At 43.8% G+C, this 27636-nt stretch overlaps 1 protein-coding gene across 1 annotated transcript in view; it reads right to left on the reverse strand.

Annotated features, from left to right (window-relative positions):
- TGM6 (transglutaminase 6) overlaps positions 1 to 21597 on the reverse strand; it is a 36408-nt gene extending 14811 nt beyond the window's left edge. Inside the window, 8 exon segments of the mRNA XM_033840994.1 lie at positions 12055 to 12303; positions 12382 to 12485; positions 16397 to 16550; positions 17088 to 17265; positions 18739 to 18870; positions 20378 to 20449; positions 20451 to 20498; positions 21289 to 21597. Coding sequence (XP_033696885.1) covers positions 12055 to 12303; positions 12382 to 12485; positions 16397 to 16550; positions 17088 to 17265; positions 18739 to 18870; positions 20378 to 20449; positions 20451 to 20498; positions 21289 to 21597 — 1246 coding nt within the window.
- Positions 21598 to 27636: the final 6039 nt, after the last annotated feature.

Raw genomic sequence — 27636 nt, forward strand, 5'->3', positions numbered from 1 at the left:
ATCCCCACTTTAACTTACCATGGCTGTCAGAGGTCTCAAATTGGAAGCTCAAGAGCCATATGCAGACCTCATCCATATGCATTGTGTTTGATTCTGGACTATTTAAATAAAATTTTAATCGGTTGCCAACAACTTCAGGTTAGTAAATTTCACATAACATTATAGATGTGTAGCCCCTCTGACAGCTGGATCTGAAGTCTCATATGATAATGATAGCTGACACTTTTGTAGACTTGCTATATGCCATACACACATATGTATATACACACACACACACACACACACATATATATATATATATTTTTTTTTTTCCTAGGAGGAAGGTACTATATTATCATCCCCATTTTACAGATAAAGAACCCAAGGCACAGAGAAGTAAAGCAACTTGTAAGGGAGCTGGAATTTGAACCCAGGCAGTCTGGCTCCAACTTCCATGTTCTTAATCATGCTCCCTTCCCACTCTCTACATGGCAGTTATAGTCTAGAGCTGAGTAAGGGGTGCTCTCTCTGGAAGGGAGTGTACTTGCTTGTTCTCCATGGTCTCCACCTGTAATTCTCCCACTGGCCTGCTGCACTCATGGCTTGCCATCTGCAAGCTCCTGAAGACATGTGAATTTAGGAACCCTGATCATCCACTTACCCTGTTGCTAGCACAGACTTCTCTCTCTCTTTTTTGATCTCCAGATCAATACACAACCTGACAACCCCCACCTCACCCCCAGGATGTGCCACAGGTGCCTCCAACCCAACCAAGCATGCCATCTTCTGCCTGGCAGTATTCCCCATTTCAGCAAACAGCTCCATCATTCACCCAATATACAAACTGGAAACTGGATGTGTCCTTGACTCTTCCCTCATCTTTACCGCTCACAGCTGATGAGACAGCAAGTTCTGCCAGCATCCTCATTGATCTCTGGAATCTTCCCCCTTCTCCCATCATTCTTTTCCCCTCATACCACTGTACAAAACGTCTCACCATCAGATCAATTTGCCACCAGGTGACTGTGGACTTTTTCTTACTATTATCATTACCCAGTCCGTCCCAGTCTCAGTTTCCCATCTATGAAGTGAGGACAAGAGGTGCAAAGGCTAGGCCCCAAGCACAGTGCTCAAGAATGCCCCTCCCTTCCTGAGGACATGGGCTGTATGCCCACTCTAGTCCTTTTTCCACCCTGATCCTTCCAAGATCCAACTCTGATAGTTCTGATTCCCTCCTTGAACCCTGTGCTGTGCTGCTTCTCAAACGTTCTCCCAAGTACCTCTCTACTGTGTGACCTGGGCTTGAAGGGACACACGTGGACCTAAAGGTTCTTTAACATATCATGTTTTATTATTAAAATGTATGTGAATTGTTCATTCTATTCCATAATGTACTCATAATATATTTTTACTAAGAAAATGTTTCATTTCCCTGCCAAAACTTCTAAAGTCAGTTTCTCAGGGAGGGCTTCTCTGGCCACCTGATTTTTTAAAACAGCTTTATTCAGATATACGATAATTCCATAACAAGCAATCCACCAGTTTAAAGGTTACAAGCCAGTGTTTTTTAGTACATTCATAGAGTCGTGCACTCATCACCACAATCTAATTTCAGAACAATTTCTGTCACCCCAAAGAAACTCTGTAACCATTAGCAGTCACTTCCTGTTCCTCCCTGCCCCACCCATAGCCCTAGGCAACTGTTAATTTAATTTCTAACTTGCCTATTCTGGGCATTTCATATAAAGAGAATCATACAATGTGTGGTCCTTTGCGACTGGCTTTTTTTTCACTTAACATAATATTTTTAGGGTTCATTCATGTTGTAGCCTACATCAGTACTTGATTCCTTTTTATTGCTAAATAATACTCCATTGTATGGACAGACCACATTTTATTTATCCACTGACAGATGTTAGGGTTGTTTCCACTCTAGCTATTTTGAATAATGTTGCTATGAATGTTCATGTACAAGTTTTTGGGTGGATTTTTTTTTCCATTTCTTTTGGGTGTATACCTAGAAGTGCATCTGCTAGGTTGTTATGTTAACTCTGTGTTTAATATTGTGAGGAAGTGTCAAAGTGCTTGCACCATTTTACATTCCCACCAGCAATGTACGAGTGTTCCAATTGCTCCACAATCTCACCAACTCTTATTGTCTGTCTTTTTGCTTATAGCAGTTCTAGTGGATATGAAGTGGTATGTTGTTGTGGTTTTGATTTGCATTTCCCTGATGATTAATGATGCTAAGCACCTTTTCATGTTTATTGGTCATTTGTATATTGTCCTGGGAGAAAGGTCTTTCAAATCCTTTGCCCATTTAAAAATTGGGTTATTTATCTATTTATTACTGAGCTATAAGAATTATTTGTATATTATGGATACAAGTCCCTTATTAGATACATGATTTGCAAATATTTTCTGTTCTGTGGGCTTTTCTTCTTTCTTGATGGTGTCATTTGTAGTACAAGTTTTTAATTTTGATGAAGTCCGATTTATCAATTTTTTCTTCTGTCATTTATGCTCTTGATGTCATATCCAAAAACGTTCTGTTTAACTCAAGCTCATGAAGATTAACTCCTGTTTTCTTCTAAAAGCTTGTAATTTTAGCTCTTCGATATAGGTCAATGATCCATTTGAGTTAATTTTTGTGTACTGTGTGAATGTAGGAGGCCCATTTTATTCTGTGCATGGGGATAATTAGTGGTCCCAGCACCATCTGTTGAAAAGACTGTTCTCATTCTTTCCCCACTGAATTGTCTTGGCACTCTTGTCAAAATCAATTAAACATAATTTTAAGAGTTTATTTCTGGATTCTATTTCATTGATCTATATGTCCATTCTTATGCCAGTATCACACTATCTGGGTTATTGTATATTTATAGTAAGTTTTGAATTTGGGAAGTTTGAGCCCTCCAACTTTGTTCTTCTTTTCCAAGATTGTTTTGGCTATTCTGGTTCCCTTGAATTTCCAAGTGAATTTTAGGAACAGTTTGTCAATTTTGGAAAAAACTTAGCTGGAACTTTGATAGAGGTTTCATGGATTCTGTAGGTCAATTTTGGGGCATTGCCACCTTAAAAAAATAGTCTTTCAATCCATGAAAATGGGATGTCTTTCCATTTACTGAAGTCTTTAATTTCTTTCAACAATGTTTTGTAGTTTTCAGTGTACTAGACTTGCTCTTTTTTTTGTTAAATTTATTGTTAAGTATTTTATTATTTTTGATGCTATTGTAAATGGATTTGTTTTCTTAATTTTATTTTCAGATTATACATTGCTAGTGTCCTGAAATACAATTAATTTTTAAAAATTGATCTTGTGTTCTACAATTCTTCTGAACTCATTTATTGGCTCTAATAACTTTTAGTGGATTCCTTAGGATTTTATATATACAAGATCATATCATGTGCAAATAGAGATAGTTTTACCTCTTCCTTGCAAATCTGGAAATTCTTCTATTTCTTTACTTTCCCTCCCACCTTACCCTCCTACCTTCCTTCCTTTTCTTTCTTTTACTTTATTTTTTCTTCTTTTTTTTATTTTTTAAAAAATTATGGTAAAATATACATAATATAAAATTTACCATCTTAACCATTTTTAAGTGTGCACTTCAGTGGCATTAGGTACATTCCTATTGTTGTGCTATCTTCACCATCATCCATTTCCAGAACTCTTTTCATCTTGCAAAACTGAAACTCCGTGTTCATTAAACAATAACTTCCCATCCCTCCTCTCCCAGCCACTGGCATCCACCATTCTACTTCTTGTCTTTAAGAATTTCACCACTCTAGATACCTCATACAAGTGGAATTGTATGGCATTTGTCCATGTGGGACTGGCTTATTTCATTAGCATCATGCCTTCAAGGCTTCATCCATTTGTAGCATGTGTTAGAATTTCCTTCCTTTTTAAGGTTGAATAATATTCCATTGTATGTATATACCGCGTTTTGTTTATTCATTCATCTCTTGATGGACACTTGGGTTGCTTCCATGTTTTTTTAGCTATTGTGAATAATGCTGCTATGAACATGGGTGTAATATCTCTTCAAGTCCCTGTTTTCAGTTCTTTTGGATATATATTCAGAAGTGGAATTGCTGGATTATCTGACAATTATATTTTTAATATTATGAAGAACTTCAATACTGTTTTCCACAGTGGCTGCACCATATAAAAATCCCAGCAACAGTGCACGTGTTCTAATTTCTCCACATCCTTATCAACACTTGTGCTTTTCTTACTTTCTTCTTCCCTCTCCTCCTCCATCCCTTTATTCCTTTCTTCTTTCCTTCCTTCCTGACTTCTTTCCTTCTGTGATAGTAGCCACCCTAATTGTTATGAGGTGGTATCTCATTGTGGTTTTCATTTTCATTTCCATAATGATCAGTGATGTGAGCATATTTTCATGTGCTTATTGGCCATTTGTATACCCTCTTTGGAGAAATGTCTATTCAATCCTTTGCCCATTTTATTTTTTTTGCGCTGTCGAGTGTTTAGAGTTGTCTATATATTCTGGATATTAACCTCTTTTCAGATACATGACTTGAAAATATTTCCTCCTATTCTACAGGTTTCCTCTGTTGATAATGTCACAAAAGTTTGATGAGGTCCAATTTGTCTTTCTTTTTTTACCTTTGCCTTTGGTATCATGTCCAAGAAATCACTGCCAAATTCAATGTCATGAAGTTTTCTCCTATGTTTCCTGTTAAGAGTTTTATAGTTTTAGGTCTTACATTTAGGTCTTTGATCCACTTTGAGTTAATTTTTGTGTATGGTGTAAGGTAAGGGTCCAAATTCATTCTTTTACATGTTGATATCCAGTTTTCCCAACACTGTTGAAAAGATCTCTATTTTTTTCTTGACTAATTTCCTTGGCTAATACTTCCATCACAATGTTGAACAAAATGGCAATGGTGTACAACATTGTATTTTCCTCATCTTAGGGGGAAAGCATTCAATCTTTTACCATTAGATATGATGTTAACCTGTAGAAGACTTTTATCAGGCTAAGTTCACTTCTATCCTTAATTTGTTGAGAACTTTTTATAATGAAGGTGTGTTGGATTTTGTTAAATATTTTTCTGCATCTATTGAGATGATCATGTGGTTTTTGTCCAGTTTTTCTATTGATATGGTATATTACATTAATTAGTTTTCAATGTTAAACCCATTTTGCATTCCTGTAATAAACCCTTGGTCATGGCATATAATCTTTTTTATGTGTTGTTAGATTCACTTTGTTAGTATTTTTGTTGACAATTTTTGCTTCTATGTTCATAAGGGATATTGATCTCTAGTTTTCTTTTCTTGTGATGTCATTATCTGGTTTTGCTATCAGGGTAATACTAACCTCATAGAAAGAATTGGGAAATGTTCCCTCCTATTTTTTTGGGAGGAGTTTGTGAAGAATTGGTATTAATTCTTCTTTTAATGTTTGGTAGAATTCACCAGTGACATCATATGGGCCTGGTCTTTTCTTTGTGGGAAGTTTTAAATTACTACTCCAATCTCTTTACTTATTATAAATCTATTCAGATTTTCTAATTCTTCCTGAGGCAGTTTTGGTAATTCTTAGAGGAATTTGTCCATTTTATCTAAAGTTATCTAATATGTTGGTAAATAGTTGTTCATTCTGTCTCCTAATGAACTGTTTTATTCACAACTCTTCTGACACAAAATGTGTGGGAGTTTTCCACACCAACCAACTCTCCAACTCTCTGGTCACCACCTGGCTGTCCTGCATTTGAATTCAATCCAGACTCTAACTACCTGGAGTTAGTGTCAGATTCCACAGATTTAAAGGCTCAGTCCAAGACTGCCCACAATTTAGATACCAGTCACAAGTATTGGGTGCCCAAGTTACCTACACTTCTGTTTGACTTGGTTACAAATTGGGGGTTACCATGACTGTGACGGCCCCAGGTTCAGTAATTTGCTAGAGCAGTTCACAGAACAGAAAAACAGTTTAGTTACTATTACCAATTTATATTAAAGGATATAACTTAGGAATAGGCAAATAGAAGAGATAAACAGAAGAAACATAGGGCAAGGTAGAAGGAGCGGGGAGGTAGCATGGAGCTTCCATGCCCTTTTTGGGAGGGTAACCCTCTTAGTTCCTGGATGTGTTCACCAACCTGGTAGCTCTCTGTACCCTGTGTTTAGGGGTTTTTATGACAGTTTAATTATATAGGCATGATTGATTAAATTATTGGCCATTGGCATTTAACTCAATCTCCTGTCCCTTTCCCATCCCCAGAGGTTCAGGTGAAGTGTAAAGTTCTAATCTTCTAAGCATGGTTTTGGCCTTTTTGGTAACCAGCCCCATCCTGAGCTACCTGGGGACCCCCAGCCACCTGTCATCTCATTTCCATACAAAAGACACTCTTATCACTCCAGAGATTTCAAGGGTTTTTAGGAGCCATGTCCAGGAACTGGGGACAAAGACCAATTAGTTATTTTTTTTACCACACCCCTTATAATTTTTTTGTAAGTTTAGTAGTGATGTCCTCTCTGACTTTAGTTATATGAGTCTTCTCTCTGTCTAGCTAAAGATTTGTCAGTTTTGTTGATCTTTAAAAAAAATCAACTTTTGGTTTTATTGATTTTCTTCATTGTTTTTTATTTATTTCTCCTCTAATCTTTCTTATTTCCTCTTTCTGCTTTCTTTGGGTTTTCTTTGCTCTACTTTTTCTAGTTTCTACTTTTTCTAGTTTCTTAAGGTGGAAGGTTAGGTTATTTACTTGAGATCGCTCTTCTTTAATATAGGTATTTACAGCTATAAAGTTCCCTCTAGGTACTGCTTTATCTCGCCTCATAAATTTTGGCATGTTGTGTTTTCATTTACTTTCATCTCAAAATATTTTCTAATTTCACTTGTGATTTCTTCTTTGACCCACTGATTATTTAGGTGTATGTATTGCTTCATTTCCACATATTTGTGCATTCCCCAAATTCCTTTCTGATTTTGATTTCTAATCTTATTCCATTGTGATCAGAGAATATATTTTGTATGATTTCAATCCTTTAAAATTTCTGAGGTTTGTTTTATGGATGAGCATATGGTCAATTCTGGATTATGTTCTATTTGGACTTGCCAGGAATGTGTATTCTGCTGCTACTGGGTGGGCCTTCTATAGATATCTGTTAGTGATCACCTGATTTTAATGACAAATGTTCACTTCCTCCCAATCTGTTCCTAAAATCCTTCTCTGCTTTATTTTCCACCAGAATACTTATCACCATCTGAGATACTATTTATTTTACTTTTTCCTAACTTCTAACTGCCCCACTAGAATGTTAGCCCCTTTAATGCAAGGGTCATACATGTTTTGTTCTCTGGGCACCTGGCACACAGCAGATGTTCAATAAATATATATCAATACAGAGAAATGTGAAAATGTGCCTCATGTATCTCATAACATAAGCCAGTCTTACAATCAATAAAGCAAGGCCCTCCGACATATGGATCACAGTCCTTAGGCATTCAAAGCCCATTATGTGCTATCAGCCTGCATTCATTCATTCATACGAATCCATATTGAGCATCACTATGTGGTAGATGCTGAAACAGGAGCTGGAGATACAGCAGAAGACAAAATAGTCAGGTTTCCAGCCATACCAGAACTCACAGTCTAGTTGGTGGGGAAAGAATAAAGATTAAAGCAAATATCAGATTGTGATATGTACTTAGAAGGAAGCCAGTAGGGTCCTGAGACCCCTGGTCAGGCAGACTTGGGATGAAGTCAGCAGGACCTTCCCAGGCAGAGAAAGCATCCTGTGCAAAGTCCTTTAGGTATAAAAGAGCCTCCAATGACCCTTTCACACTTGCTATTGCCTGAACAAGCTGTGCCTTCCCCCATGCTGTTCCCTTGGCCATTTTGTACTTTGGCAGGCGGACAGCAACACGCTGTGCTGTGATTGTCTGCTTTCCTGTTCATCTTGCCCACTCTCCTACCTGACACTTGGGGGACCCACTAAATGCAAGAAGGAAGGGCACAGCAGAAAAGTGTAGAAAGAGACAGACAGCAGAGTAACAGAGAGGGAGAGAGAGGGTGGAAGGGGAGTTCCCTGGGGTCTGGTCACTGAGTCTCTGTGGATCAGCCTCTGAGCTCCAGCCCCACAGCCACTGGATGTGCTGGCTGGCCAGGCCCTGATCAACAGGTGCATGGTCTTCCCCGCTCACAGGCTGTAGTGGGCAGAATAGTGTCCCCCTAAATGGTATGTCCAAGTCCTAACCCCTAGTACCTGTGAATATAACCTTATTTGGAAATAGGGCCTTTGCAGATTAATTAAGTATCCTGGGATAAGATCACCCTGGATTTACGGTGGGACCTAAAGTCAATGATTGATGTCATTGTAAGAGAAAGGAAATGGAGATTTGAGACACATAGGAGGAAAGAAGGCCACGTGGAGGCAGAAATTGGAGTGATGCAGCCACAAGCCAAAGAATGCAGGGGCCATCATCAGCTGGAAGAATCAAGGAAAGATTCTCCCCTAGAGCCTTTGGAGGGAGTATGGCCCTGCTAAACCTTGATTTTGAACTTCTGGCCTCTAGAACTATGAGAGAATAACTTTCTGATGGTTTAAGCTGCTACATTTGTGGTAATTTGTTATGGAAGCCCTAAGAAGCTAACAGGCAGGGCCAGAGGCAGATGGCTGAACTGCCAACCTGGCTCCCCTGCAAACCCCTGGCACCAGCCTCTGACTAAAATCTTGCCTCTGTGTTTAGTGCCTCTGTCTGAAGGTTAGCGGGGGAAGCTGCCTTCCTCCACTCTACTCTGAAGCCTGTTGCAGAAAGCCCACCTGAATCTGAGGACGGCCAGTGCGTTTTTTGTACACAGTTTCCTTTGCTTGGAAGGCTGGTTCCTCTTTGCTCAGCATCCAGGCTGACTCAGTGGCAGGGGCAAAGCACATTGTCCCCAAGGACTCTGAATCTGCTCTATCATGTATCCTCCTTCAGTGGACGGAGCAAGCAGACAGGCCCTGCCATTTCATCCACAGAATGGGATGCCCATGGCTTGGATGAACAGCACTGCTTACAGTGAATCTGGAATCAAGATGCATAGGGTCCTCTCCTGGAATGCCTTCCCAACCCTTCATCTCCTGGCTAAATCTACTCCCTTCAGGATCCCTTCCCATGGATGTTCTTCTTGCCCTTTCCTCCCTGGCTGGTTAGCAACCTGTCCTCTGGGCTTCCTCAGCCTTCTGGCCTCCCCAACACAGTACAGCTGATCGCCCTGTACTGTCCTGATGCTGTCTGCTCACCAGATGGTGAATCCTCTGGGCACTTCTCTTTCTCCCCTGCCTCTAAATCATGCCTGACACTTAGGGGTGCTTTATTTCTTGAGCACATAAAAGAACCTGGCACGGTACATGGCACATTGTGGGCACTCATGGAAGAGAGGAGCAGTCTAGCAGAGTGGAGAGGCAGAGGCTCTGAGATTACACAGAGGCTCTGGTTAGCATTCCAGCTGTTCTAGGTTTTGGAAACTTGGGGAAGTTACTTAACCTTCCTATGCTTCAACTTGCTTATGTAAGATGGGGTTTTTATGAATATTAAATGAAATAATGTGCAGACATTGCTTATCACCATGCTTAACAATATTTAGATGCTATTATTATTATTAACCTAGATGTAAAATCACTTGCCCCACAGTGGGCAATCAACAGTAGATAATATTATAATTAGATAGCGCAGCCAAGCGTAAAGGAATAGCATGGGCTCCGGAGCCAGACTCGCTACTCACTGGCTGTGTCCCTTCACTGAGTCCACTTCCCTCTGTGCACCTCTGCTTTTTCCTCTATCAAATAAATGTTATACCAGCATCTACCTTACAAGCTTGTGGGAACTGCTTTGTAAGCATTTGTTAAATAATAGAATTAAATAACATGTGAATATGGCCAGCCCACAGTGGGACTCAGCAGTGGTGACTACTGTTATTCGCATCTTGTAACAGGATGTTGATTTCTCATGTGGCCATGGCTAAAGCTTAGGATAAGAGACCCCAAAGACCCCGTATTCTAAGTTTTAGAAACTCCCAGCAGATGGGACCAGGCATCAACCTGAAGGACTTATGAGAGAAGTAGTAGTTTGGAAGAGGCCTTACCACCTACCGTCCCTCACTGCCCACCCTGAGACAGTGAAGAAGAGAAGGTCATCAACATCAAGAGCCATGTTCCTAGAGAAGGAACTGGGGGAACGTGTGTGTGTGTGTGTTGGGGGGTGTTTAAAAGAATCAATGTTAAAGTTTAGGGGTGCCTGCAGGAAGGAGCTGGCCGGTAAAGACTGGCAGAGTGCCTACAGGAAGGGGAAGCTGGCATTTCATCCTTGTGGGAGGTCTGCTTATTGAGCCGTGTGTTCCCTGAGCACAGAGGAGAGAACTGAAGGGAGATGGCAGGTGGGTAACAGCCCATCAAGAACTCTCCCCACCAGGTTTGGAGGTGGTCACAGCATCTAGATGAGTGTGGGGGCCACAGCCTTGCAAACCCCCTCCAGAATCTGGGGACAAAAACTTCCATGCATCAGAGGGAAGCTGTGTGACTGCCAGTGGGGTGGGAGGGGCTCCACTGCAAGAGGGGGCAATGTCTCAAGAAATCAACAGTGCCTGGGGACAGCACAGGAGTGAGTCCCAAGGCAGCAGGCTGTAACGGAGCCACCACCTGTCCTCCCTGAGCTACGGAGTAAGTAGGGCAGCAGCACCCGCCTGCCTTAGGGCACTGAATCCTCGCTCCCTGAAGTCAAAGGCATTTCCATTCTTCTGTCCTCCTCCTTCTTGGCCTAACACACCAGAAGACTTAGACCGGTGTTCTCAACATTGGCTGCATGTTCGAATCGCCTGGGGAGCTTTTATAAGTCCTGATGGCTGGGCCACACCCTCTAGAGACTGCAATTCACTTAGGGTGCAGTCAGGGCTGCTGTGGTAGATTAAAATGGCCATAATACTTTCTTTGCAACTCTTCCTATTAAGATGTAGAGTGTGCTTCCTGCCCCTTCAATCTGGGGTGGTGTTTGTTGCTTGACCAACAGAATGTGGCAAAGGTGACATAGTAAGTTCTGAGTGAGGCCCTGAGAGACCTTGCAGCTTTCATTCTGACCTGCTGAGCACGTTGCTGCCATGTGGACAAGCCGGGGCTAGCTACTGGAGCATGAGAGGCTCCAGTAGCCAGCCCAGCAGTCCCATCTGAGGCCCCAGATAAATTTGAGATACCAGCAGACACCACGTGCGAACCATTGCAGCTGAGCACAGCCCACACAGCTGACCCACAGAATCCTGAGCAAAAAGTAATTGTTGTTCAATCTGTGCCCCAGGTGACTCCAGTGCATTGCAAACCACCACCCTAGAGGGTAAACTGCAGGGGCTGGAGGAAGCCAGAGCTGGTGCCCCTCGATTACAGCAAACTTCTGGGGTCACCGCTCCAGTTCGTGCTCAGAGGAGGGGAGGAGACTAGCTCTGATTCAAGTTTGAACTTGAAGTCTTGATTACCCAAATAACATTCCTTTAACAAGCAGGAGTAGCTGAAAGTGTGTGATCAGATCACAGCACTGCTAAGGGACCTGTTATTTAGGGGGAGGGGAAAAGGGTGACTTTTTATAGCTAGAGGCAGTGACCAGAAAAAATACATGTTTTGTTTTTGTACCCCCGACAAGTACAGGCTCTTCAGTAAACCAGTGACCATTAATTAGTGACCATGGCTTAGCTGCTATATTATTATTATTTTGCGTGGGGCCTATTGTTGTGTATCCTAGGTGTTCAATAAATAATACCTGCTACTAACATCACTATTATTAGTAATTATTGTTATCACATGTGAGCATACCTGATACAGTACCTGGAACATATATGTTAAAGGAAATGTAGCTATTGATATTGTTAGATGTGGAAAATCTACTTGCAAACAGAGGAAGCTGTTAATATAAGCTAAAAGTACTTGGCTCAATCTCAGAGGCAGTACTGAAGGAGGCTATCACCACCACATCACATGGGAAAGGGCCTGGCGCCGGGGCGGCCCGTGGTTGTCCCTCTGCAGCAGCCGGGTCACTGGGGAGGCTGATGGAGGCCGCTATACGCCCTTACCTTCCGGATACTTGTAGAGGCTGGTGATGTCCACGTGGGAGTCGCTGCCCACTGCCTTGGTGCTGAGGCACCTCCCGATCTTCTTAGTACTTAGTGTCTGAGGACACACGCTCCCGGCTTCATTCTCATTCCAGAGCCAGGTGATGTAGTTCACGTTGACCTCCGCAAACACAGAAGGACTGTCGTGGGCCAAGTGCGCGTCGCCCTTGCGGATGGCGGTGACCGAGGCCGGGCCGCACTGGAACACACCTGCGCAGGAGGGATGGGCGTGAGCAGCTCCAGGGGAGCAAAAGTGGGGGTCTGGGACCTGCCCCCCTAAGCCTGTACTTTCACTCTCCTCCCTGGGGGTGGGATCCAGAACCTGCCAACCATTGTAAGCGGGGCCCAGGTCCTGCCGGACAAACCAGCTCTCATTCCAGACATGGAAATTCCTCCCACAGAGAGAGGATGGGGCAGGGTGGCCTCCGGTGAGCAGAGAGGAGCCCTCGGAGAGGGAAAGTTCCTGTTGCCAGCTAGGCCCTGGGCCCTGCTCTGTGGCTGAATTTTTTTTTTTTTTTTTGCGGGACGCGGGCCTCTCACTGTTGTGGCCTCTCCCGTTGCGGAGCACAGGCTCCGGGCCCGCAGGCTCAGCGGCCATGGCTCACGGGCCCAGCCGCTCCGCGGCACGTGGGATCTTCCCGGACCGGGGCACGAGCCCGTGTCCCCTGCATCGGCAGGTGGACTCTCAACCACTGCGCCACCAGGGAAGCCCTGGCTGAATTTTTTTTTTTTTTTTTTTTTCCTGGCTGAATTTTTTGAACCGTTCATCTACTGTAATGATAGAGCACCTAGCATTCATATACCTACAGGCAGACTTTTTAAAATTGCACTTCACTTATTGCACTTTATAGATATTGCATTTTTTACAAATTGAGAGTTTATGGCAACCCTTCCTTAAGTAAGTCTATCTGCCCTGTTTTCCCAATAGCACTTGCTCACTTCATGTCTCTCTGTGTCACATTTTGGTAACTCTTGCAATATTTCAAACGTTTTCATTATTATTGTATTTATTATAGTGATCTGTGATGAGTGATCTTTGATGTTACTAGTACAACATGCTGAAGGCTCAAATGATAGTTAGCATTTAGCAATGAAGTATTTAAAAATTAAGGTATGTAGATTGTTTTTTAGACATAATGCTATAGCACGCTTAATAGACTATAGTATAATATAAACATAACTTTTATATGCTCTTTTAGATTAAAAAATTCATGTGACTCACTTTACTGTGATATTTGCTTTATTGAAGTGGTCTGGAACTGAACTGGCACTATCTCCGAGGCCTGCCTGTATGTATAAATATACGTGTGTATATCTATATCTATATATCTATATCTATATATCTAGAACCTGTTGTTCAAGGTCCAGAAATACAACAGCAAATAAGACGGAAGATCCTTGTTCTCGTGCAGCTTACATTCTAACAAAGGAGACAGATAGGGAGACAGGCAAAAGTAAGTAAGCAGATAAATAAAACAATAAAGTAACAATAAATAAACAAATAAATAAAACAATAAAGTAATAATAAATGCTGTGAAGAAAGAGAGGAGCTTTAGTTAGGGAATAACTGCAGGAGACCTACTCTAGGTAAATGACATCTAAGATGAGACTTAAAGTGAAAAGAATTAGCCATAGGAAGAGTGAAGGGAACAGTGTTTCAGACAGAAGGAACGGCATGTGCAAAGGCTCTTGAGACAAGAAAAAACTTAGTGTGTTCAAGGAACAGAAAGTATATCTCTGGGCTACGGCAAGCACGGGGGTAGGTAGGTTTCATATTATGCAGAGTTCTGTAGGCCTTCGTTTAGGCTTTAAGTCTCTTATGTTAAAGATGAGAATATGAGATTAGGAAAAGTGACATCATTTGCACAAGGTCACACAGTAAGGAAGCAGCACAGAGAAACGCTTCTTGGCCTGGGTTGGCGTCTTTACTCTGACCTCCAAACTCTTCTTTGGGAAAATATTGTGAAAAGCATTTGGGGTTGAAAGGGAGAACATGGACAACCTGTATGGCGACAGAGATCCCCAAAACAAAAAGAAGGGTCTGTCTGTTCTGCATAAAGAGAAGAATGCAATTTTTTTTGGAGTTCCTGTATCTACAAGGCTTCCATGAATAACCTTGTCTGAATGTCTGCTTATACATGTGCAAGTTGCCAAGAAAAGCCGACTTTCTAAAGAGCAGGGGAATAGTGAAGAGCACATAGTACAGAAGGAAACACAGCCAGCCTCAGCAGCCCTCTTCTTAAAATGTCCTTCAGCCACGCCCAGGGGAATGAGCCCAGGACTCCTTCCTCCCAAGCTGGTGTCCAGCCTCAGACCATCTCTCTGTCTCTCTTCTCCCCTTTCCTTCTCCTCTTTTTGGTTTTCCAAAAGCCTTGTTTGTAAAGGCAAATATTTGGTCCAGCCATGTGAGGTGGTTAGATAAACAGTGGTTTTGCTGTACAATTGAAAGGCAGGACAGGTTTGTAACTTCTCATCCACTCACTAGCTGTGGAGCCTTAGACAAGTTACTTAACCTCTCTGTTTCCTCATCTGCAAAATAGAGATAACAATACTAGCTTGCTTACAAGGTTGTTTGGAGGAATGAACTAGTACACAGGTACACCTTGGAGATATTGTGGATTAGGTTCCAGACCACTACATGTGGATAAAATGTGGATACAGCAATAAAGCAAGTCACACAAACTTTTTTGGTTTCCCAGTGCATATAAAAGTTATGCTTACAGTATGCTGTAATCTATTAAGTATGCAATAACATTACGTCTAATAAAACAATGTACATACTTTAATGAAGCTGTTGGAAAAATGATGCCAATAGACTTGCTTGCCACAAGATTGCCACAAACCTTCAATTTGTAAAAAAATGCAATGTCTGGGGCTTCCCTGGTGGCGCAGTGGTTGAGAGTCCGCCTGCTGATGCAGGGGACGCGGGTTCGTGCCCTGGTCCGGGAGGATCTCACATGCTGCGGAGCGGCTGGGCCCGTGAGCCATGGCCGCTGAGCCTGCGCATCTGGAGCCTGTGCTCCGCAATGGGAGAGGCCACAACAGTGAGAGGCCCGCGTACCGCAAAAAAAAAAAAAAAAGAAAGAAAGAAATAAAAATGCAATGTCTGTGAAGCACAATAAAAAGAAGAGTAATAAAATGAGGTCAGCCTGCATGTGCAGCACAACTGGGTCTGGCATAGACGAGGTGCTCACTGGGCACGGTGTTACTACTTTTTAAACACTATAAAAAATAAGGGGACTTCCCTGGTGATGCATTGATTAAGAATCCACCTGCCAATGCAGGGGACACAGGTTCGAGCCCTGGTGGAGGAAGATCCCATATGCCGTGGAGCAGCTAAGTCCGTGCGCCACAACTATTGAGCCTGCGCTCTACAGCCCGCGAGCCACAACTACTGAGCCCGTGCGCCACAACTACTGAAGCCCGCGCGTCTACAGCCCGTGCTCTGCAAAAAGAGAAGCCACCTCAATGAGAAGCCCGCACACCGCAACGGAGTAGCCCCCGCTCGCCGCAACTAGAGAAAGCCCGCGTGCAGCAACGAAGACCCAACGCAGCCAAAAATAAATAAATAAATAAATAAATAAATAAATAAGAAAAAAAAAGAAAGGAAACCTTGTATGTACCAATATGGAATTGTTTCATGCAGAGAAAAATGAACAGTTTACATTATGCTGTCGATATTAAGTGAGGGGAAGTGGGGGTGGGTGGGGATTGTGCATATGTGTGCCCCTGTAGCTGCAGGGCTTCTCTCTGATGTTGTGTCCAGAAGGAGGAGGGGGAGGCTGGCAACGGAGAGAGGGAGACTTACACTGTAGCCCATTCTGTACCTTTTGAATATTAAAGCACATGAATGTATCTCCTACTTTAAAAAATCAAATCAAAATGAATTTTGTAAAGCTTTGTGCAAAGAGTTTTGCTTGAGCTGAGAAAGGAGCTTGTTTCCCACCTGAGACACAGCTCAGTGCACAGGCAGCTGACAGACAGCAGGAGCGGGATACAGAGGTGACTCTGCAGGGGCGGGACTTGGCCCCACCTGCAAGTCACAGGTGTCTAGGGGAGGGCTCATAGCCCTGCAGAGCGGAGAGCCAGGGGTACAAGGCTGTCAAATCCTGAGCCCACCTCTTGGCTTCTGAGTCATGTGTCCAAAGACCCCTGTATCTCAGAAGAGGAGTCACCCTGCCAGGGACCACCCCCTCTGTTGGGCACCTGTCACCCCTTCCAGAACTGGCTCAGACTCAGTGGAGCTGAGCTCCATCTGGGAGGGCCTCAGGGTGCCCCTGGGAGCCAGCGGCTGAGGACCCACCACATGCTGTCCTCCATCAAGTCCTCCAGTGTCCACCCGAAGGAGTCCATGTACTTGTCCACACTAAGGTTCCTGCCCGTGTCATGTGCCAAGTTAAATTTGGACACAATCCGTGTCGAAATCCCCAAGCACCCAAGGAGTGAAGAGCAGGATGCTTGCAAGATTCCAGGACAGGCCAGGACCCCAGACTCAGGGAGGAGTGGTGTGGCCTCCCCTAGCAGGCCACCTGCCTCAGGTCTGGCCACAGCCCCCTCCCTATCTTTGCCAGGGCCGACTCTCGTCTCCACTCTGAGAAACACCTCCATCTCCTGTACATTCTCTCAGGGGACTTCTAGAGTCACCACCACCCCACCCCCCCATTTGAATAGATGGGCTCTGAGGCTGGCAGGACCTTGGAAGCCGTATAATAACCCTATAATAGCCATAATAGCCTGTAGGGACTGAGGACCCAGGACCACAAGACTCACTCAAGGGCACTCAGTGGGCTTGAGAGGTGGGACTCCTGTAAAATAAAAGACCAAAAGTCACATAAATGAGGGATCTGGTTTCTCTCTTCATTACCCAGACTTCTATTTCCCCATCACTAATAAAGAAAGATTTTTTTTGTTGGGGGAGGAATGCCTATGCAAATATATGGAAACAAATGCAAACTGAGCTGACTAGGGGTTGGGGAACTTCTTTCCCAGGGTACCTGTACACATGACTCCAGCAAAGACCCAGCACTGGCCGTATCTGACTGGCTTGAACCTGCCCTTGAACGACTTGTGCAGAATGGCCACGCTGCCACGCCAGTGCAGTGGGCTGGTGCTGCCACCGTACTTGCCCTGCCACTGGCCTTGTACCATGCCCTGGTCGTTGTTGCTGTTCACCTGGGTAGAGGAGGCCAAAAATCCACCACCAGGCAGGGCTTCCCTCTTCAGGAACATTGCCATCGTAAAATCATCTCCAACTTTGGGCCACCCATTTATTTGGGGCCACTGCTTGTTTTTAAATTGTCTGAAAATTGGGGCCATCTGCTGTTTTAAAATACCTACTTTTTGGTACCATTTATCATTTTCAGTTACCTTCCATTGGGATGCTCTATTGCTGAAAATCGTATTCAGTTTTAGAGCATTTCCTGTTTTAAGTAATCTGTTTTTTTGGGACTGTTGGTGGTAATGATAGTTATAGAGATGCTTAACATTCATTAAATGTTTACTGTGTGCCAGACACTATTCTAAGGGTTTAGTACACATTATATTAATCTATGTTAGTCTATGATGTAGGTTCTATTACTTCCTTTTTTTTTCAGATGAGGAAACTGAGATTCATAGAGGTTAGGGCACTTGCTCAAATCGCACAGCAAGTTAGCAAAAGGGGTTCAGGAGTTCAGGACTTTGACTTGGGAGCCTGTACCGCTATCCTACAGGGTTGTACCACTCTACTGTTCGGGACTGGTCACTGCTTTTGATTCTCTGTGCTCCAACATGTCTCTGAAGTCTTGAGGAATTGAGAGTATCAAATATGAGAAAAACAGCTTTGCCCATTTTTGGAATCACAGTTACCCACCCACTGATCTTAACACCTACTTGCTATAGAGAGGGCTAGTAGGCCCTCTGGCTACCTTCCAAGGAGGAAGCACTGGCATGTAATAGATTAAAGATGGTACTCCTCTCACAGCGAGGTGGTTCTGTGTACCCTTTCCCTGAATCTGGGTTGGCCTGTGACTACTTTGATTAATGACATGGTGGAAGTGATGTTGTGCCTGTTTCCAGGCCCAGGCTTTATGAGACTGGCAGCTTCCACTTAATTTTAGAATAATCGCTTGGGGAGAAGCCAACTGCCTTATCTGATTACCCTGAGACTGCCATGCTTTGAGGAAGCCCAACCTAGCCATGTGGAAAGGCTGCATGGAGACACAGAGCAATGACTGGCCAGACCCAGCTCTTCCAACCATCCCAGCCCAGGGGCCAGACATGAGAGTGAGCAAGCCACCTGGGCATTCCAGTTCCAGCAGACACAGCATGGAAGAGAACCAAGGAAACATTGACTGTTGGAACAAATGCCCTAGATATATGGTCCCGTCAAACCATCACAGACATCTGCAGCCATTCAGACACACCCAGCTGAAGCAGCTTGGAACAGAGGTGTTCTGTCCTCACGTTGCCCTGACCAAGTCCCTGATTTGCAAAGTTGTCAACATAGTAAATGGCTGTTTTATACCACTGAGTTTTGGGGTGATTTGTTATGCAGCAGTAGAGAATTAAAACAAGAGGTGATGGGAAAAATCTTAGGGTGTGGCCCTGGAGTTGGCCCGGGGACCCACGAGGGAGTGAGCATGCAGGGATAGCTGGGCTCCTTACCATGGCGCTGATGGCTCCAGTGACGTAGATGGGGTCGTAGTGGTGGGACGCTTTGGTGGTGGCTGGGTCATCTTGGTGACTAGGGCTTCGGTCCAGGATGCAGAAGCAGATGTCCAGGATGTCCTCCTCAAACTGTCCCCAGAGAGGCTGCTCTTAGAGGCCAGAGCCACACCTACACTTCAGACCCTCTCACAACCCTCCCCTAGTCAGTCACTGTATTGTGCAGGGAGTTTGCCTACCCCACTGCCCACCCGTCCACCCCCTCCAGGGACACAACAGAGCACACCCAAGTCTCAAAAACCCTCTTTCAAAGAGTCACTGGGAACCAGAAGCTCAGCCTTAATCACCTCCCTTCCCTGTTCAGTAGGCCCATGGCTCCCCACGAACCACAGTAAAGTTCATGATAAACTGGGACTCTGGAGCCACATCGATCCCACTGGTTTACATAATGTTTTCAAATGACTTAGTTGACAACATTTAAAAACTGGGGGATTTTCACATACAAATTAAGATTTCTGGTCTTTGAAAATTGGGAAGGTCTGGGAACCCTGGGCTCACTTTCCTATGTGGCAATAAGAAGTGGATGCTGGGTTTCCCTGGTGGTGCAGTGATTGAGAGTCCGCCTGCCGATGCAGGGGACACGGGTTCGTGCCCTGGTCCGGGAAGATCCCAGATGCCGCGGAGCGGCTGGGCCTGTGAGCCATGGCCACTGAGCCTGCTCATCCGGAGCCTGTGCTCCACAGCGGGAGAGGCCATAGCAGTGCGAGGCCCGCATACCACACACACACACACACACACAAAACAAACAAAAAAAACGAAGTGGATGCTGAGATGGGGTTACCCTTAGATGGACCTTAAACTCTCTGGTATATCATCCCTGCCCAGCCCCTGAGCCCCAGATGCTTTCAAACCCCAGCTCCTCAGTCTGACAGTCAAGGCTCTCGACTTGCCCGGAGCCCGGGCAGACAGAGCTCCTCTACAGAACCTCCGCTACTCTCTGGCTCCCCTCCTCCACTGCTCTGTCTGCTCTTCCTTCTGCCTGTCCAGATCCTGCCCGACTTTGGGGGCTCCACCCCAATATCATGAAGCCTTCTGCAATCCCTGAGATGGAGTTTCCCTTCATGACCTTCTGAACTCCCTCTGCTCCCATCTCTACCTTTCCAACCGCCTCCGCCCCCTCCCACAACATCTCACCTTGTATTGTAGCTACTTATCTAAGTCAGGGGCTCTCAAAATGTGGTTCCAGGCCAGCGACGGCAGCAGCACCTGGTAACTTGCTAGAAATACAGACTCTCAGGCCCCACCTCAGACCTAGTGAATCAGCAACTTGGGGAGTTGTGGCCCAGCCACCTGTGTGTTTTAACGAGCCCTTGGTGGCCTTCTGGTGCACACTCAAGATTGAGAGCCCCTGATCTAAGCTATTTATTTGTACCCAATGTACCACCCCTTCCCAAGGACCCAGCACAACTAGTAGTAGAGACTGGAGAAGTGGACTTGGTCTAAGAGTCAGCCCAGCTTGTCCCTCCTGGGAAGAAGAGGGCAGACATAATGGCTCCTGCACTGACTTTTCCCATCTCCCCAGCCCCCCTTCTGTCTCTTATGACTCTCAGTCCCCCTTCTGGCCTGGGTCCCTGGAGACCTTCCTGAAGTTCCAGCCTTGGGCTCAGATGTGCTTCTCCACTCCTCGGAAGATGATCCCGCTGTCATTGAGCATGTATGTACTCCTGTCTCTCTTCCTCTGTGGCCAGAAACACATCATCCTCTGAAAGGCAGTGGTTGGGTCTGGCGTGGGCAGGGAGTCTGGCCTCACTGGCCTGGGGAAAGGGCTACAGCAGGGCTCAGCTGCAGGATGGCGCCTAGAGGCTGCTGGGGCAGGAGAGGTCAAGAGGGGCTTGCTGGCTCCCAGGCTGCCTCCCGGCCAAGCCCTACTCTACCTGGCCGGTCTTTCCCCAGGCAGGGACCACCCCCAACCCAGCCCCAGATGGAAGGTATTTAGAAGTCCTGATGCTTTCGAGTGACCTGATTTAATGACAATGGCAGGTTCATATTTCTTAAACATTAATAAGAATACTGATCCAGGCTACTGCTTACTGACTTACCCCTTAATAAGAATACTTACCCCAGTACTCCTTAAGATGTGCCTTGCATATTACAAACATTAGTTCTATGGTTTCTCACCATAACACTAAGAGGTAGGCACTGTTATTCCCATATTACAGGTGAGGAAACTGAGACTCAGAGGGAAGAAACTTAGCAAAGCTGGGACTAAACCAAGGCTGTCTGGTGGCTGAAACCTGGCTCTTACCCAATCCTAGGCCTCTCCTGCCATTAGGCCCCCTCCTTGCCCACTGGCCTCCATACACCAGAACCCACTAATACCTGCCCCTCTGTCGCGGCAGGTTTGGAACATCTGCTACCAGCTTCCTCTGTCCCGTGCCTGTCTCCTCCTGGGCCCACTCTTGCCAAGCTCTTGGCATTCATCTCCCTGTCCCTAACTTGCCTCCCAGGACTTCCTGAAGGACAGCTTCCAGGAAAACCTCAGCCTTGGACTCAGGAGCTCGTATCTGGGCACCATGGGTTGAAAAGCAGAACAAACTCGCCCAGCTTCCTGTTACTGTGTTTGCAGCGAGAGGAAACCTTGGTGCTCAGCTGGTAGCAGGCAATGACAGCATCTGGAGGGTTGGTGAGGCTGATGGTCATGGTGTTCTCCATATGAGCCTCCTTCACTGCCATCCAGGCATTGCTCTCCTCCAGCTCCGATGTCTGGAACACAGCTTTGGTGCGGAGGGCCTCAGAAGCCTGGGGTCCTGGCAGAGAGGAGAGGGAATCAGGAGACCCAGCCACCCACAGGAAGCTCATCTCTGGAGAAAGGGAAAAGCTACAGACCTGGAAGACCAACCTTCAGGCCCTGAGCTGCTGGGACACTGCTGTGGGGAAGGGTCTGACCAAGATGCAAGAGGGCCAGCTGTAGGGAGGGGTCCACTTTAGCTGTTCTGACTTCCACCCACTTCCTGGATCAAGGAGGAAGTGAAAGCACTCTTTGAAACCAAAGTGTGCCTTCTGTCTGATCGGCAAAGGAAAGCATGGACTCCAAAAATGCCTGATGAACTTCCATACCCTTCCAGAGCTCTGGATTTCTTGGTGTGCCTAGGATTCCAGAGTTGTCATCTCATCTGTCCCACTGCCTGCTGGCAGCACCTTCCAACCATCCCCAGAAAGCTGTCATCAAAAGCCTCCAGGAGCCTGAACAAAGATGGCAGAGTAGAAAGACGTGCTCTCACTGCCTCTAGTGAGAACACCAGAATCACAGCTAGCGGCTGGACAATTATCGACAGGAAGACACTGGAAGTCACCAAAAAAGATACCCCACAACCAAAGACAAATGAGAAGCCATAATTTGACGGTAGGAGGGGCACAATCACAACAAAATCTAAGACCATAACTGCTGGGTGGGTGACTCACAGACTGGAGAACACTTACACCACAGAAGTCCACCCACTGGAGTGAAGGTTCTGAGCCCCATGTCAGGCTTACTAACCTGGGGTCTGAAAACAGAAGGAGGAATTCCTAGAGAATCAGACTTTGAAGGGTAGCAGGATTCGACTGCAGGACTTCGACAGGACTGCGTGAAACAGAGACTCCACTCTTGGAGGGAACACACAAAATAGTGTGTGCATCAGGATCCAGGGGAAGGCCAGTGAACCCAGGGGAGACCCAACCAGACCTACCGGCTAGTGTTGGAGGGTCTCCTGCAGAGGCAGGGGATGGCTGTGGCTCACCGTGAGGACAAGAACACTGGCAGCAGAAATTCTGGGAAGTACTCCTTGGCATGAGCCCTCCCAGAGGCTGCCATTAGCCCCATCAAAGAACCCAGGGAGGCTCCAGTGTTGGGTTGCCTCAGGCCAAACAACCAACAAGAGGGAACATCAGCAGTCAAGCGGATTAAAGTTTTACTGAGCTCTGCCCACCAGAGCAACAGTCAGCTCCACCCACCACCAGTCCCTCCCATCAGGAGACCTGCACAAGCCTCTTAGGTAGCCTCGTCTACCAGACAACAGACAGCAGAAGCAAGAAGAACTACAATCCTGCAGCCTGTGGAACAAAAACCACATTCACAGAAATATAGACAAGATGAAAAGGCAGAGGGCTATGTACCAGATGAAGTAACAAGATAAAACCCCAGAAAAACAACTCAATGAGATAGAGATAGGCAAACTTCCAGAAAAAGAATTCAGAATAGTGATAGTGAAGATGAAACAGGACCTTGGAAAAACAATGGAGGCAAAGATGGAGAAGATGCAATAAATGTTTAACAAAGACCTAGAAGAATTAAAGAACAAACAAACAGAGATGAACAATACAGTAACTGAAATGAAAACTACACTAGAAGGAATCAATAGCAGAAAAACTGAGGCAGAAGAACGGACAAGTGACCTGGAAGACAGAATGGAGGAATTCACGGCTGCAGAACAGAATAAAGAAAAAAGAATGAAAAGAAATGAAGACAGCCTAAGAGACCTCTTGAAAAGCATTAAATGCAACAACGTTCGCATTATAGGGGTCCCAGAAGGAGAAGGGAGAGAGAAAGGAGGCGAGAAAATATTTGAAGAGATTATAGTCGAAAATTTCACTAACATGGGAAAGGAAATAGCCACTCAAGTCCAGGAAATGCAGCAAGTCCCAACAGGATAAACCCAAGGAGAAACAAGCCGAGACACATAGTAATCAAATTGGCAAAAATTAAAGACAAAGAAAAATTATTGAAAGCAGCAAGGGAAAAATGACAAATAACATGCAAGGGAACTCTCATAAGGTTAACAGCTGATATCTCAGCAGAAACTCTACAAGCCAGAAGGGAGTGGCAGGTTTACCTAAAGTGATGAAAGGGAAGAACCTACAACCAAGATTACTCTACCCGGCAAGGAACTCATTCAGATTTGATGGAGAAATCAAAAGCTTTACAGACAAGCAAAATCTAAGAGAATTCAGCACCACCAAACCAGCTCTACAACAAATGCTAAAGGATCTTCTCTAAGTGGGAAACACAAGAGAAGAAAAGGACCTACAGAAACAAACCCAAAACAATTAAGAAAATGGTCATAGGAACATACATATTGATGGATTAAATGCTCCAACCAAAACACAGTCTTGCTGAATGGACACAAAAACAAGACCCATATATATGCTGTCTACAAGAGACCCACTTCAGATCTAGGGACACATACAGATCGAAAGAGAGGGGATGGAAGAAGATATTCCATGCAAATGGAAATCAAAAGAAAGCTGGAGTAGCAACACTCATATCAGATAAAATAGACGTTAAAATTAAAAATGTTACAAGAAGCAAGGAAGGACACTACATAATGATCAAGGGGTCAATCGAAGAAGAAGCTATGACAATTATAAATATATATGCACCCAACATAAGAGCACATCAATACATAAGGCAACTGCTAACAGCTATAAAAGAGGAAATTGACAGTAACACAATAATAGGGGGGGACATTAACATCTCACTTACACCAATGGACAGATTATCCAAAATAAAAAAGGAAACAGAAGCTTTAAATGACACAATAGACCAGATAGATTTAATTGATATTTATAGGACATTCCATCCAAAAACAACAGATTACACTTTCTTCTCAAGTGTGCATGGAACATTCTCCAGGATAGATCATACCTTGGGTCACAAATCAAGCCTCAGTAAATTTAAGAAAATTGAAATCATATCAAGGCATCTTTTCTGACCACAATGCTATGAGATTAGAAATAAATTACAGGAAAAAAAAAAAACGTAGAAAACACTAACACACAGAAGTTAAACAATATGTTACTAAATAACCAAGAGATCACTGAGAAGTCAAAAAGGAAATCAAAAAATGCCTACAGACAAATGACAATGAAAACACAATGATCCAAAACCTATGGGATGCAGCAAAAGCAGTTCTAAGAGGGAAGTTTATAGCTATACAAGCCTACCTCAAGAAACAAGAAATATCTCAAATAAACAATCTAACCTTACACCTAAAGGAACTAGAGAAATAAGAACAAATGAAACCCAAAGTTAGCAGAAGGAAAGAAATCATAAAGATCAGAGCAGAAATAAATGAAATAGAAACAAAGAAAACAATAGCAAAGATCAATAAAACTAAAAGCTGGTTCTTTGAGAAGATAAAGAAAATGGATAAACCATTAGCCAGACTCATCAGGAAAAAGAGGACACAAATCAATAAGATTAGAAATGAAAAAGGAGAAGTTACAACAGACACCACAGAAATACAAAGCATCCTAAGAGAGTACTACAAGTAACTGTATGCCAATAAAATGGACAACCTGGAAGAAATGGACAAATTCTTAGAAAGGTATAACCTTCCAAGACTGAACCAGGAAAAAATAGAAAATATGAACAGACCAATCACAAGTAAGGAAATTGAAACTGTGATTAAAAAACTTCCAACAAAAAAAAAGTCCAGGACCAGATGGCTTCACAGGTGAATTCTATCAAACATTTCGAGAAGAGCTAACAGCCAACCTTCTCAAACTCTTCCAAAAACCTGCAGAGGAAGGAACACTCCCAAACTCATTCTATGAGGCCAGCATCACCCTGATACCAAAACCAGAAAAAGATACTACAACAAAAAGAAAATTACAGACCAAAATCACTGATGTATATGGATGCAAAACCCTCAAAAAAATACTAGCAAACAGAATCCAACAACCCATTAAAAGGATCATACAGCATAATCAAGTGGGATTTATCCCAGGGAGGCAAGGATTCTTCAATATACGCAAATGAATCAATGTGATACACCATATTAACAAATTGAAGAATAAAAACCATATGATCATCTCAATAGAAGCAGAAAAAGCTTTTGACAGATTTCAACACCCATTTATGATAAAAACTCTCTAGAAAGTGGGCATAGAGGGAACCAACCTCAACATAATAAAGGGCATATATGACAAACCCACAGCAAACATCATTCTCAATGGTGAAAAACTGAAAGCATTTCCTCTAAGATCAGGAAAAAGGCAAGGATGTCCACTCTCACCACTATTTTTCAACATAGTTTTGGAAGTCCTAGCCACAGCAATCAGAGAAGAAAAAGAAATAAAAGGAATACAAATTGGAAAAGAAGAAGTAAAACTGTCACTCTTTGCAGATGACTTGATACTATACATGGAGAATCCTAGAGATGCCACCAGAAAACTACTAGAGCTAATCAATGAATTTGGTAAAGTTTCAGGGTACAAAATTAATGCACAGAAATCTTTTGCATTCCTATACACTAATGATGAAATATCTTTTTTTTTAACATCGTTATTGGAGTATAATTTCTTTACAATGGTGTGTTAGTTTCTGCCCCATAACAAAATGAATCAGTTATACATATACATATGTTCCCATATCTCTTCCCTCTTGCATCTGCCTCCCTCTCACCCTCCCTATCCCACCCCTCCAGGTGGTCACAAAGCACTGAGCTGATATCCCTGTGCTATGCGGCTGCTTCCAATTAGCTATCTACCTTACGTTTCTTAGTGTATATATGTCCATGCCTCTCTCTCGCCCTGTCACAGCTCACCCTTCCCCCTCACCATATCCTCAAGTCTGTTCTCTAGTAGGTCTGTGGCTTTTTTCCTGTCTTACCCCTAGGTTCTTCATGACATTTTTTCCCCTTAAATTCCATATATATGTGTTAGCATACGGTATTTGTCTTTTTCCTTCTGACTTACTTCACTCTGTATGACAGACTCTAGGTCTATCCACCTCATTACAAATAGCTCAATTTCGTTTCTTTTTATGGCTGAGTAATATTCCATTGTATATATGTGCCAATTTTCTTTATCCATTCATCCGATGATGGGCACTTAGGTTGTTTCCATTGCCTGGCTATTGTAAATAGAGCTGCAATGAACATTTTGGTACATGACTCTTTTTGAATTATGGTTTTCTCAGGGTATATGCCCAGTAGTGGGATTGCTGGGTCATATGGTAGTTCTATTTGTAGTTTTTTAAGGAACCTCCATACTGTTCTCCATGGTGGCAGAACCAATTCACATTCCCACCAGCAGTGCAAGAGTGTTCCCTTTTCTCCACACCCTCTCCAGCATTTATTGTTTCTAGATTTTTTGATGATGGCCATTCTGACTGGTGTGAGATGATATCTCATTGTAGTCTTGATTTGCATTTCTCTAATGATTAATGATGTTGAGCATTCTTTCATGTGTTTGATGGCAGTCTGTATATCTTCTTTGGAGAAATGTCTATTTAGGTCTTCTGCCCATTTTTGGATTGGGTTGTTTGTTTTTTTGTTATTGAGCTGCATGAGCTGCTTGTAAATTTTGGACATTAATCTTTTGTCAGTTGTTTCATTTGCAAATATTTTCTCCCATTCTGAAGGTTGTCTTTTGGTCTTATTTATGGTTTCCTTTGCTGTGCAAAAGATTTGAAGTTTCATTAGGTCCCATTTGTTTATTTTTGTTTTTATTTCCATTACTCTAGGAGGTGGGTCAGAAAGGCTCTTGCTGTGATTTATGTCATAGAGTGTTCTGCCTATGTTTTCCTCTAAGAGTTTGATAGTTTCTGGCCTTACATTTAGGTCTTTAATCTATTTTGAGCTTATTTTTGTGTATGGTGTTAGGGAGTGATCTAATCTCATACTTTTACATGTACCTGTCCAGTTTTCCCAGCACCACTTATTGAAGAGGCTGTCCTTTCTCCACTGTACATTCCTGCCTCCTTTATCAAAGATAAGGTGTCCATATGTGCGTGGGTTTATCTCTGGGCTTTCTATCCTGTTCCATTGATCTATATTTCTGTTTTTGTGCCAGTACCATACTGTCTTGATTACTGTAGCTTTGTAGTATAGTCTGAGGTCTGGGAGCCTGATTCCT

The sequence above is a fragment of the Tursiops truncatus genome, chromosome 15 (assembly GCF_011762595.2).
Source record: "Tursiops truncatus isolate mTurTru1 chromosome 15, mTurTru1.mat.Y, whole genome shotgun sequence".
Lineage (NCBI taxonomy): Eukaryota > Metazoa > Chordata > Mammalia > Artiodactyla > Delphinidae > Tursiops > Tursiops truncatus.